This window comes from Pezoporus wallicus, unplaced genomic scaffold (assembly GCF_028554395.1).
Source record: "Pezoporus wallicus isolate ANWC-B61680 ecotype Strahan unplaced genomic scaffold, APGP_CSIRO_Pwel_v1 contig_8811, whole genome shotgun sequence".
Classification (NCBI taxonomy): domain Eukaryota; kingdom Metazoa; phylum Chordata; class Aves; order Psittaciformes; family Psittacidae; genus Pezoporus; species Pezoporus wallicus.
The window spans coordinates 21628-34646 of NW_026637786.1; the positions used below are offsets into that span (position 1 = coordinate 21628).

General features: G+C 36.2%; 1 protein-coding gene across 1 annotated transcript; it reads right to left on the reverse strand.

Annotated features, from left to right (window-relative positions):
• Window positions 1–1867: 1867 nt before the first annotated feature.
• Window positions 1868–11078, reverse strand: THADA (THADA armadillo repeat containing). Its single transcript, XM_057407503.1, is given in 17 exon segments — window positions 1868–2016; window positions 2018–2069; window positions 3538–3688; window positions 4934–4948; window positions 5089–5211; window positions 6022–6074; window positions 6076–6143; window positions 6997–7047; window positions 7049–7153; window positions 7296–7319; window positions 7322–7402; window positions 7404–7453; window positions 8079–8781; window positions 9626–9713; window positions 9715–9818; window positions 10114–10217; window positions 10877–11078. Coding segments are annotated over 17 exon segments (2070 nt in total). The 3' UTR covers window positions 1868–1920.
• Between the last annotated feature and the right edge of the window lie 1941 nt (window positions 11079–13019).

The following is a 13019-nucleotide window of genomic DNA, read 5'->3' on the forward strand; positions in this document are numbered from 1 at the left end:
TCATTCCATTTAGTTGGGATATTCTGGTCACAGTTGGTATTCATGTGCACACTGAACTATACAAACACTTACAACTTTGGAGCCAGGCTCTCACAAATGCCATCAATTCATCACTCTCTATATATAGTCATATATATTGTGTGTGTATATATATATATAAATAAAAAACTATACACACACCTACAACTTTGGAGCCAGGCTCTCACAAGCTTCACATCAATCATCAATTCATCTCTCACTGTTACTTTGGTTTATAACCTAGGTGCTCCCATAGGAAGAGGCCTGGAGAAAGCATCATGTTTCTAACACAACATCACCATCTGGTGACTACTGTGCCACTTCAACATATATACAGACTTTTCATGAAACAAAACATATGGCCCAACCAAAACTATTTTAAACATAGTAAAAAAAAAAAGTGAGGAAAGAAAGTTCATGCATTTAAAACTTAAAAAGCTTGGAAGAACTATTAAACATTAAAATGTACAGATATTCTATAAAATAATTCTGTCATACACTAGAAGTTCACAATTTCTTTATCACTGTAAGGCTCCATTTCATAGCTGCTATTCATTAGACAAATACTATCTAACATTTTACCACTGGAATCTTTCAAAGAGAAGCTTCTGCTTATGTAATTTCATGCAACAAGTTTTACAGCATGAACATATTCCCCACTAGTCTTGTGTGTACTAGAGAGGGGAATCACAGTAACACCTTTCAACAACAAAAGCATTAAAAGCATTGCTTGACAGAAAAGGTGTTAGAGATTACCTAGCAAGTTAAAGCAATAAATAACTCATTTTCACTTCTGCTCTAAGAGAGATTAACCACAATCGTCAGAAACACAATGAACCAGACTTTAAAACCATGCACATGAATAACCAGCCTCTGACACATTTATTGAAGAACTGTAACATTTTGATCACCCACATAAAATGCCTGCTTTATAAAGAATTTCTTGATTTAATTACTAATACAGCATTAGCTTCACCTCTCATTTCTGTGCAAGTATATTCCATTGGCACATGGTCAGCCAGCTTTTCAGACTATACTTTGCAATGTTCTTTCAAACACATTAAAGGTATTTTGGGTTTTTATTTCCATCTCTCGATACAAATGTAATTCATTTTGGGTATGTAAAGGACAAAAGAAAGCTAAAAAAACCCAAAAACTATGGTGATTATGAGGATTAGGGAATAAAGAAAACGAGACTTTTTTTTAGGCATCTGTTTCAAAACAGAAAAAATGATACAATCTGAAAATGGTGGGGTTTTTTTTTAGTGCATAAGTCAAGATATCAGAAAGTGGTTTAAGATTATGACACAATACGAGAAATTGAAAAGGAGGGGTGCTAGCTCTAGTTCTGAATCACTGTAAGACAAACAGAACTTTAGGAGTTTCGGTATTAAGTGAAATTATTTTTGGGGTTTGTTTACCTGATCACTATCCACTAGAATAAGCCCCTCTGGTGATGAGCTCTGCACTAATGGTGCTACTACAGCAGAGAGTTTGATGACAATATAATGAGCCTGGCCACTATTTCCTTCCATTCAGCTACCAAGATCAAAGTTAACTTTAAAAAAACCCCAAAACCAATCAACCAACCGCACAACAAAATCACAAACAAAAAAGAACACAACATGGATTAAAAATCATTTTATATTTAAAGAAAGAACTGAAAGATACTTCCACCACAGTATTCATGAGAACTACAAACGGTACAGTTTGAAAAGTCCTGAGTTTAACACATGCAAAGGAAGTATCCAACAGCTAGCTAAACAGTACAGCAGCCAGTAAGAGCCCTAAAAGCCAGAGGTACTGCATTTCATTTCAAATAATACTGTTCTCCTGAACATAAAGCTGTTCCATGGTGCTTAAATAAAGAGTTCTGACTTACTATTTAGCAGTGTGTTTTACCTACTTAAAAGGTAAATGCTGCAAAGCCCCAGTTACACAATGTACTTTCCCATACATCAGGAATGATGCTGCTGCTTGGACCAGAGACTTCTTTCTTATCTTGAAATACTTCTTCTTCAGCATTCACCAGCAAAAACTTGATAACTAAAATTGTTAAAAGTACACATTTACATTATACATACATATACTGTATTTTCTAAGAAACAAATCTGCTTTAGAGAGACAGGAATAAAGCCTGTTTACATAACAATTCCATGGGAAATGCACAGCAATTTCCTTATTTACACTTTTCATTCTGTTGTCATTTAAATAATATTTACTGTATTCAGTTACCTAACCTCCAGAAATTTCTGTTATAGTCAATTTAGTCTGTCTATCTGAATTAAACAGCAGCTGTGAGAAACACAGCCCAGATCATGTATGCAGGGACAATCCCACTGCTCATGATGAAGTGACCTACCACATACTGCAAGTCAGACTTCACCCTTACAGCCAGGTTAATACAAGACAGTTCAGCAAAATATTAAAGAAGTTGATGGTTAAATACTTGACTCATGCACTAGCCAGTAAAGAACCTGCCCAATGTTCGAGGATACATGTGTCTATTTTATTTATACCATGCAGCATCTCAGTGTTAGAATCAGAATCAATTACAAACCAAAACAACAAATTATGGGTAAATAACAGGAGCATATAACAAGGAGACATGAGGTTACCCATGCATTTGCTTCATCTATGGCAACTACAACCATGTCTCAAATCATGAATCCTGAAAAAACCCCCAAGCCACAATCTTGCTTATTTTACTGAACTTCCATATTGATTTAATTAAGCTACTTAGCACCCTGGAATCCAAGAACCTGCTTTTCAATAAGTCTGCTGGTATGTATTTCTTAAGAAACACCTACTTCGTACACTGATCACCTTACACTCAAAATGTGTGTATGTATTTAGCAAAGATGCAATTATGGATGCACTGAGGATGGGGACAGTCATTTATAAAGCAGAATTCAAATATGTTGCACTTCAGAGGAGAAGTGTTTTGGTTTCTGGTTTTGTGTTTTGTTGGGGTTTTTTGTTTTGTTTTCACAATACTCTGGCTTATCTGCTAACGGACATCACAGAGAAGCATAGTTTATCAGGAACCAGTATTTGTTTGACAATACTTAGGAATTTAAAAGTAACTTTTTATGAAGTAATAAACAGAAAAATCAGTACCGGGCAAAATTTGGGAGAAATCAAAAAAGACAAACAGATGATGAGATCTGAGACAAATCTGAAAGGAAAAGAAACACAGAGCTCAATTTGCTACAATATGGGTAACCAAACCAAAATGCCTCAATTGTTTACAAAGGGAAGGCACAGCTAAACAAGTAGATTGCATTAATAACTTCTCCGATAGTTCATAGTCATACCCCTAAACACCTTCACCCATTAGAGAAACAAGCCTCCTTATGTGAGGGCAGAAGCTTTGAAAAAATATACAGGAGATGCTAGCTATGAACACTATTGCAGACAACTTTGACTTCTCTTTTTCATGGGCTATGCTTTCTACCTAACTCTAGTACCTGGGGTAATGCAGAACATTCACTTTTTGCAAAATTATTCCATTTAAACTATCTTTTATTACATACCTCTAAATTAAATGCAACATGTAGTTTCATCAACAACCCACTTGCCAGAACTTTAACTTCTTCAAAAGTACTGGCAAAACACTGGATCAAAGTTTGGACACAAGTAGAATAAATCTCCTGATTCAACTGAAAAACTTGTGCCTGGCCTCTTCAAAGAAATCAACGTCTCACATAGCTTTGTTGTAATTCTTTACAGAATAATCACTACACTCACATTTTGCCTAGTTATACTAAAAGAAGCATTAAAATAAAATTCTGGCTAAAGCATTATTTTAATATTACTTACTTCTCTTAATAGGTCTTTAAATGCCATGTTTACTGTTGAGAAAAAAGGTTCCCATATCCAAAAAAAGTCATTCAGTAGTACAGAAAGTAACCTGTTCTCAAAACCTAGCATCTCATTTATTCACATTAAATTCAGCACTAAAAATAACCTCTAGTTTAGCTGTGCTTAAAAACTCCTTTCCTGGAAGCATGTAATACCAGACAATCCACCCAAAAAAGGTTTAAAACTTCACTGTGTTTTGGGGTTTGTTTTTTTGGGGTTTGTTTTTTTGGGGTTCTTTTTGTCCTAGAAATAACCCCTTCAAATGGAAGCCATTACTATCTTTTGCTTTTAATTTAGATTTAAAGGAGTCCTGACTTCTGGTGACTAACCTAATGCTGTAAAGAAGCCAGAAACTTTAAGATGTAAACAAGTGCACCGTGCACCACATTCCATGGAACACAACAGCAGCTAAATCTCCTTTATAGAAAGCTTCTGAAATCCTAAAGCTGCTATTATAAACAACTCTCAATACAAATATTAAATAAATAAATAAATCAGCAACATACCACAAACTCAGAATAAAATTAATATGTTCATGATTTACCAGGGGTTTTGAGAAAAGATCTACCAAGAAAGCATATTTAATTCCCTCTCAGAATCAGCTTAGTTACAATTTAAGGCTGAAAACATACTTTCATGTTGGCCACATGATCCCAAAGAGAAGATTTAGCAAGACCATCAATACTAACTAAAGCTTCTTGAACTGAGGTTGTCACACCATTGTAAAGAATATTTAAAGTAACAGCAGTACCACATAATAAACTGTCCAATTAAATAGTTCCTTATTTAGTATAATAATATAACGAGGCTATGATATGCAAGCCTTTTCAATAAAGAGCTTTTATGGTCTCAATGTTCTAAATTACATATTATCAAGGTGTCAGAACAGGAAAAGGGGGTAAAGTTGTCCAAAAGTTTTCTTCATAATGACAAAAATTCATTGAAAAGCCTTGCTAAAAACAGGCTATACAAGAAAATCCCAATTTATGGAATATACTCAACAGGCCACAAATACCTGCATTTAATTCACTATTCCTTTTTCAAAAAAAACCCATTAATATCCTTCCTTCAGATAAAAGGAAAGCAACATAAGAAAGGCCACAGAAATTAAGAACTATAAATACAGTTTGACAGAAATTTTCTATCTGGGATAAAGATTTTTCCTCTGTATCTCCCATTCCTGCAGCCATGAAATTAGTCTTCCACCTTCTGGAACAGAAAATATTTCTGCTGTTGTTCCCAAAATATTTAGTGCAGAAAATCTGGTTGGGTGTGATGAACCAGGAAACAGTACCTCAAAAAGTTTGCCACATACAGATGACATGAAATCCTGAAAATCACAAGAAAAAAATGTAGACAGTTTATTTGCTGCCCTATAAACAGAACTCTAAGTAACTGAATTCAGGACATTCTGCTTTACATGTTACCCCCCAAAAATACGACCTTACAGTTAATTTTGGAAGAATGGGAAGCCTACCTTCACAGTACTGACAAAATTCTTCAACAAGAAAAACAGAACCCAAGACAAGAAACAGTTTAACACAAAGAAACTGATATGTAAGCCTTCAAATAGGAAAAAAGGACAAATACAAAAGAAGTCTTCAAATGGAAGTCTTTGTGCTGAACTCTTATCATTCCCTCACTGATCAGTGAGGAGTGCTAGAAGAAGGCTGAAGCTCAATGGATGTCTAGTTCAAGCCTAAGTATCACACATCATTTAAAATCTGCTATTAAACTGCCAGCAGATGACGTTTACCTGAAAATTTTAGTTTGCAGTGGGGTACATCTCCAGCCATTTCCCTCTTACTGATGTTTCAGTTCACACCATGGAGCAATCACTTGGGCAATAACCTTTTTTACTTCTGGATGAAATTAATCTTAAAGATACCCTCCAAATACTACAGAGTGTTAGCTCAGTTGTCTCGGTTTATGAGAAAACAGTATTACCTTGCAAAGTGCATACAGTGCAGATAAGGTCCTCAGCCCTGTTTTGCTTTATAGTTTTCTTTCTAATGCACTGAACTATTCCCTAACACAGGCACAGCCTAACCTACCCTAGAGATGTTTTCAAGAACAATGAAATAGCTTTCAGAAATGCTATCCCACCTCTAGTATCTGTATCTCTAGCAGTTTAACTTATTTTATATTGCTGCAAAATCCCCAGAGCATGCCTTTTAGTTGAGTTTAAGTTTCTCTTGCTTGGTTTTATTTTGTTCCAATTTATAAAGCACCTGTGAGCTGTCTTGTATCCAACAAAATAACTTTTAAAACAAAACCAAAACACAGGTAAGGCAAGAATCACTAACAGTTAAATAAGCAAAGGGGAATTTTCAGCTTATTTTCCAGATCATTTTGCTTGTAACTTTTAAGAAGTTCACATACAGTGTAACACAGAACAGATCCTTCTCTCCCCGTTCAAAAACCAAATTTTTTGCTCCCCATCTCTCTTGTGACCAGTCTTTTCCTGCTCCCTCTGCACCTCCACCACCTTCTTCCATCTTCCTCCTCTGAAGTCATGCTGAGTCCTCTGCTCCCACCTCCTCATTTTCTGTGAAAAATTATATTCTGTGGAAATATATATTCTCATTATATTCCTCTATAAAAAAGCTCAATTAATGCATGTAAGTTTTACATGCTTCAGTGTCTCTTACACAGTTTGACTGAACTCAGAACTGCTTCCCCCAGTTATTTTACTACCCACTAGTAGTATTTCTTTATTAGACTCCCTCTAACACAATTTTTCCATCTCATTCCTCAGTCTGCACCAGGCACAAATGGAAAGAGATGGACTTGTCTTCTGTTTCCACCAAACCTATTCCCCCATTTTTTCCTGTCTCAAATTAATTGTTTTCTCCTTCCACACTGCTTTCTTTTGCCATTAATATCTTCCAAAATGTTCTTTTTACACAAATGGTTTCCTCATTTTCTCCATGTTTTCTACTATGATCTACATTGCAATCTTGGCAACTTCCACAGTATTGACACACTCAATCCCTGCAGATCATAACACAGCACAGCCACATCATGCTGTCCCCTTAATATTCCTTTACCTTGTCCTATACTATATAACTAACACAATAGGCACATTAGAGATTGTCCATAGTCCAAAATTACCTTTCTCAGCAAAGAAACTATCCATTGTCTTACCAAAGGAGACTGGCTCTTCCAAGTTGTACATCATGAAAAACTGACACAGTTGCATTTCTTCCACAGACACCATTTCTGTGCTACAATGGTTTTCACATAGTAAACCTATGGCATCAATGAAAACCTGGAAAGTGTTTAGATATTCACCCCAAAAGAGTTACAGGCACCTATGATACCTTTGTTTTAAAATAATGTTGACACAGTATTTAGGATCAATGCAATTCTTCTAATTAAAAGACACCCCCCCCCCAACATTGTCCCTTTACCTGATTGTGCTGATGAGCTACAACTATACCTGCTTTATACATTCAGTGGATATGAAACCATTCCTCGTGATATTTGAAAGTTCCAGGTGTCTGTGAGCCCTGGCTGTTCCTTAGGCATGCCATTAATGCTCCAAGAGTCTCTCTAGTACTGCAAGAGCCTATGGAAAATGAAAACCAGTAATAATTATCGTTTCATTAACACAAACAATGTACTAATTGCAGTGCTTGTCAGAAACTCCTGATATTCCAACACATGACCCCTACCCAAAAAGACAGCATCTGTCACAGATTAAACTACTTATAAATCATTCCCAGAAAGCATTGCCTTGAACGTGTCATACAAAAAGGGATCTTGTGAGGTCTCGCAAGCCCTTAGAGTTACACTAAATTATGCCAAAAACTACCTGAGAATCATAAATCTTATATCCACATATTTGCAACAAAAAACAATCTGAAAAGCCCTGTCACTGGGCACACCTATGCAAGAAATACCAGCAGAACAGAAAAAATAATAGAAAAGAAAAATACTAGTATGTAACAAAGCTTGGTGCGTAAAGAGAACAGTAAGGCACCCACAGCTTACGAGTAAAACCACAGAATACTAATGATTTTGCTTATGGCATGAAGACACACTTATGATTATTATGAATTCCACTCTGAAATACTAACAGTGATAATAACTATCTGGAATTTTTTGTCCCAAATTAATTATAGTAATAGATCAGAAATCATATTTCTGAGATTTAAAAATAATAATTACAAATACAGTATTTATTTTCTTACCTAGATTAGCATCTGCAGAAACCTGAAGAATGCTGATCATGTAGCTGAGACTGTCAGGGCTAGGTTTGAGCAATTCTGGTAAATAGTAATCTATCATGTAAGTACTTTGGTCATGGTTCCCTTCACACAATATTACTAGAAGAGAAACCCATATGTCATGCCACTGGTCAGTGCAAATGCTTTCCTGAAAACTCAAAGTAAAATGGGCTTTGTGATTTATAAACATGGTTTCCAAAAGATCACTAGGACAGTGATCCTAAGAATCACTATCTAGGATAGTGATAGCAAGAGACTGATCATTCATCATGTCGAGGATTTGTACTGGAATTGTTTTGTCCAACTGTAGTGTATTTTCAGTGCCCACACTCTCCACAAGACAGCCAGGAGAAGTGTATTTTCCTTTGACATGTCATTCCAAACTTAGTAAATGCTTTATCAGCCTTACAAAGAATGGATGTGATTTTTCACCAGATCCAGTAATGGTGGTTCAGTGTTCCCGACGAAGATTCATGAACATCAATTTGGTTTGCTGTCTAACAGCATCCAGAGGTTGTTCCCAGTGTGTATAAATGTATTCCAGAAGCTTCCCAATCACATGAGTTTCCATTAAGTTTGATTTTTAGATCTGAGGAGCCTCAAGAGCAGCCAATGCTGAATTAGTCCAAATAGCAAAGATTTTAGACAAAGGTTGGATTCTTTTATCCTTTTAAAAAGAACAAACAAAAAAAGTTCATTATTACATTTTCAAATTAAAAAAATATATATTTTTTTAAATTTCAAAACAATTATTCATCACATTAGTTTACCTCACACTAAAACAGGTAAGGAGACACTAACAATGCATTGAAGGAAAGAAACTGATATAAAAAGGAGGTGACGAATTGGATGTTGCGAAGTGTATGCTTAGTTATGTCACATACTTTTAACTGGTCACAGCCAAACCCCCCTAAATATGGGGAAAATAAACCTGACAAGCCACTACATTTGCTATTTTAAAAACAAAACAAAAAATTACTATCTGCAGGCTAACAGTTTATTAGATGGAAGTAGATAATCCTTGCAACCAGAAAAAAAAACCCAAAAACCTCATCTTATTTCAACTGTTCCACTCGCTGGCACACTTTCTTTTCTTCTGTACTTTTAAAATCGTAGGAGGTGATGTCCTAAAGCTAAAGTTATCTGCTTACATAACAAGTGATTCTGCCACACCTTACCATCAGGTAGTTGGTAAACTAATCCCACTTAGGCTGGAAAAACTGAATTTAATTTTAGCACACAAGAGAAAATGTAACCTAGATCTATGCAATATCAAGACATGGTATTTTTCAAACTTATAGACTTATTCTGAATATAAGAAAAAGATAAGATGATCTGTGGCAAAACCTAATAGCATTAGGCTGAAAACATCAAAAAGATATTCCACCAGGACCATATGAACTATGCAAAAATATAAGTAGAAAAAAAAAAATAAAAATCAACCCCCTCCTCCCAAACATGAAACAATACAAATCAAAGGAGACGCCAACTCTGAACTCAAGGATGACTGATGTGATATCTAATAATAGTTTCACTCCATTTTCATCCATGCTGCTGTTCTTCCATTCTAGCATAGCCAGTGCTCCATGGGAAAGAAAGAAGAACAGAGGGAGGGAGTTCCTCCATACACAAAGTCCTACAGCTACTCACAAACCACACTGGCACACACACGTGTTTCACTGACCCAAGAAGCAAGTCACTGACCTGTAATAGCAAAAAAACCCCACCCATTACCATATCTCAGCACAAGAAAAAGCCATTTTGTGCATAACTGAGAATCTCAGAAGATCTGAGATTTCTTGTAAATTGTTTTTCTCAAATTCAAAACCCTACTCCTATTATTCCACACACCAAGAAGAGAATAAAAAATCTGTACTGCAGCAAAGACTGATACAGACATTGGCCAGTCCTGCTGTCAGCATCAGCAAAGCCTCTGAACCACACGGGTAGCACTGATCAATGACACGATGACATTGCAGAGTCTTTAGCAAAGAAATACATTTATCAAGCAAGGTAAACTGGCTTCAACTGGCTCACACATAGATTCAGTAAACAGAATAATGGCCAGTCCAGCGGTAGTCTGAACAGTTTGCAGGAGTTGCTGCATGGAAGAAAAAGTTATTTTACATTAGAGTGCAGCAAACACTGTGTACTAGAACTATATATCAAAATTAAAAAGATGGTATTGAATTTTCCTAGACTGCTTGTACTTGTATAATCACAAATCTGTAGTGTCCACCTGGATAGCAAGTATTCATGAATTTATACTCCAGTGTAATAGGAAACTATTAATACCCTTTATCAGATAGGGAATACAGAACTGCCCAGTAAGACACTGTGGCCTACTGACACTTACATTAAATTCTACTGTTAAAAAAAATCTGCATAAGAAGTGAACACAATTTATTACAGTGCACCAACAAACAGCTCTGACAGCATAATTCATACAGATAGATAAGGTTTTGGTAGGTACAGACATTCGGTGAGTCTCAGAAGTATTTCTGTTAGTTTCTAATTTATCAGTAACAGCATTTAAGTTGTTTGTTTTTTTTTGTTGGACAGTTAAACTGTAACTACAAAATCATGATCTACAAATCATAGCTTGCCAAAAGACCCACTACTGCTCTCACTCCTATTAATCTCAGCAGTTCAATTTCCACTAAAGCTAAACTAAGTTTTTATACATACAGGTTGTGTTTACTACAAAGACAAGAAAACTGACCTGAATAAAAATACATGGGTTTGAATATTACTAAACTTCCCATCCATTAGGAAGTTTGTGGAGCTTTTCAGTAAACTACACATACTTTGCCATACAAAAGACTCATGGTGTTTCCACAGACTTCCTTGGATACTTTCGTGTAATTTCTGTACAAGCACCATTGAAACTTTAATGGCCATCGGTAAGTTGTGCATCACCTGAGACAGAGCAATACAATTTCCATAATTTAAAAAAAAAAGCATTCTTCATTATCTCCAGAAAACTCTATTCTGCCAACTTCAGACAGAATTAATGTGAAAACTTGTTTAATGTTCAATTTGACCAGATATGTAACTATAGAAAAACAAGCAGCAGACACAAGGGCAGCGTTTTAAAATGAAGTTTAGAAACTTAAAGACAAATTCTGCTACAGTTTCTGCAGGTTCCTGTGACGAAGTTTCATTCATTTGATTCTGCCTGAGCAGAGCTGACCTTTTCCAGAAACCTTCCAAAAAGACCAACAGAACACAGTGCTGCTCGTTTCTCATTTTTCAAGCAGCTCCTCCATGCATAAAGCTTATTTCTATGATTCGACTTTCTTCTAGCATGAAGACAGACAATACATAAGCTTTTAATGTACAAAACACTCCATGAAGTATCCTTCTCCTCTGGTGCCACAGTGAAGAGGCGTCATGTTACACAATGCTGGAAAATGTCAAGATATTAAATAATGACTGCTGTGACAGGCTGAACAGAATATCAATACTGAATCAAACACTCATGGAAAATGGAAGAGTATTACTCTACCTGAATTTTAATAAGTTGTATTAATTACAGTGTTCAGTCACAATTCGGATAGCAAAACCACAACTCTCAAAGGCCTCCCTTAAAAGTAGTAGCTCTAGCACATACCAGTGCCTTACTGGTACTTTTACTTTCCTTCCTTGACTTTTTATTTTATATCATCATACTGCCACAAAAGAAACTCATCAGCAGCTTTTTCTAATTTAAAATATGTATAATTCTAAAATTACATTCCCATCTTTCATCACTGTATGGCTATCAAAGTTATAGCCAAACCATACCAGATTATCTTGCATGAGTGAAATAAAACCAGAAACAGCTTACATTGAATTTACTTGCCTGTTTTCTTCCTGTACATCAGGTACTGACTTCTGTGGCATAAATTTATTTCAAAGTTAAATAGGACAAGAAAGTTCTATCACACATACACTTCACACCAGACCTAATGAACAGTTATCAATGTAGTGGTGAATTTAACTCCATAAACAAACCTCAATTACCAAAACCTACACCAACAACACTGAAGTCTTACTTATTCAATACACTGGATGTGCTGGATGCCATTGCTCAGCTGTGCGCAGTGCAGAAGTAGAGATGCCAGGTTTTGCTTTTCAGCCTTTGAAAACCCTACATTTGGAAGAAGAGCCCCCTTTTAGAAAGGAATTATGATAACCAATATAAATAAGACATAATCTATTACAAGAAATCACTGGTTCTTAAAGGTTTCTTTCCTGTTCCAATAAACCTACTAGTGTCACAATTCCTTACAACACCTTAACTACTTTTTTTTTCTAATATTAAAAAAAAACAAAATACAAGTTTCATTGTAATTTAACAGTAAGCCTCATCTTCAGTATGACAGTTTCAGTATGACCAGTTTCACAAAGTCACAACATGGCTGAAGTTGGAAGTGACCTCTGGAGGTCACTTGGTCCAACCCCACTGCTCAAGTAGGGTCACCTAAGGCAGGCTGCCCAGGACCACGACATGACAGCTTTTGAGTACCTCCATGGACAGAGACTTTCCAACTTCCCCGGGTAACAGCACTATGCCCATGCTGTCACCCTCACATTAAGAAAGTGCTTCTTGATCTTCAGAAGGAACTTCTTGTGCTTCAGTTTTTGTTCATGCTGTCCCTCATATCACTGTTCAACATGGCAAAAAAAGCCTGGTTCTGTCTTCTTTACCCCCTTTCTTCAGATATTTTTTATACATTGATAAGATTCCCTGAGCATTCTCTTCACCAGGCTGAAGAATCCCAGTTCTCCCAGCCTGTCCTCCTAGGAGGGATGTTCCAGGCCCTTCACAATCTTAGTGGCACTCCATTGGACTCTCCAGTATGCCCACATCTCTCTTGTGCTGAGGAGCTCAGAACTGGATGCAGCACTCCAGGTGTGGCC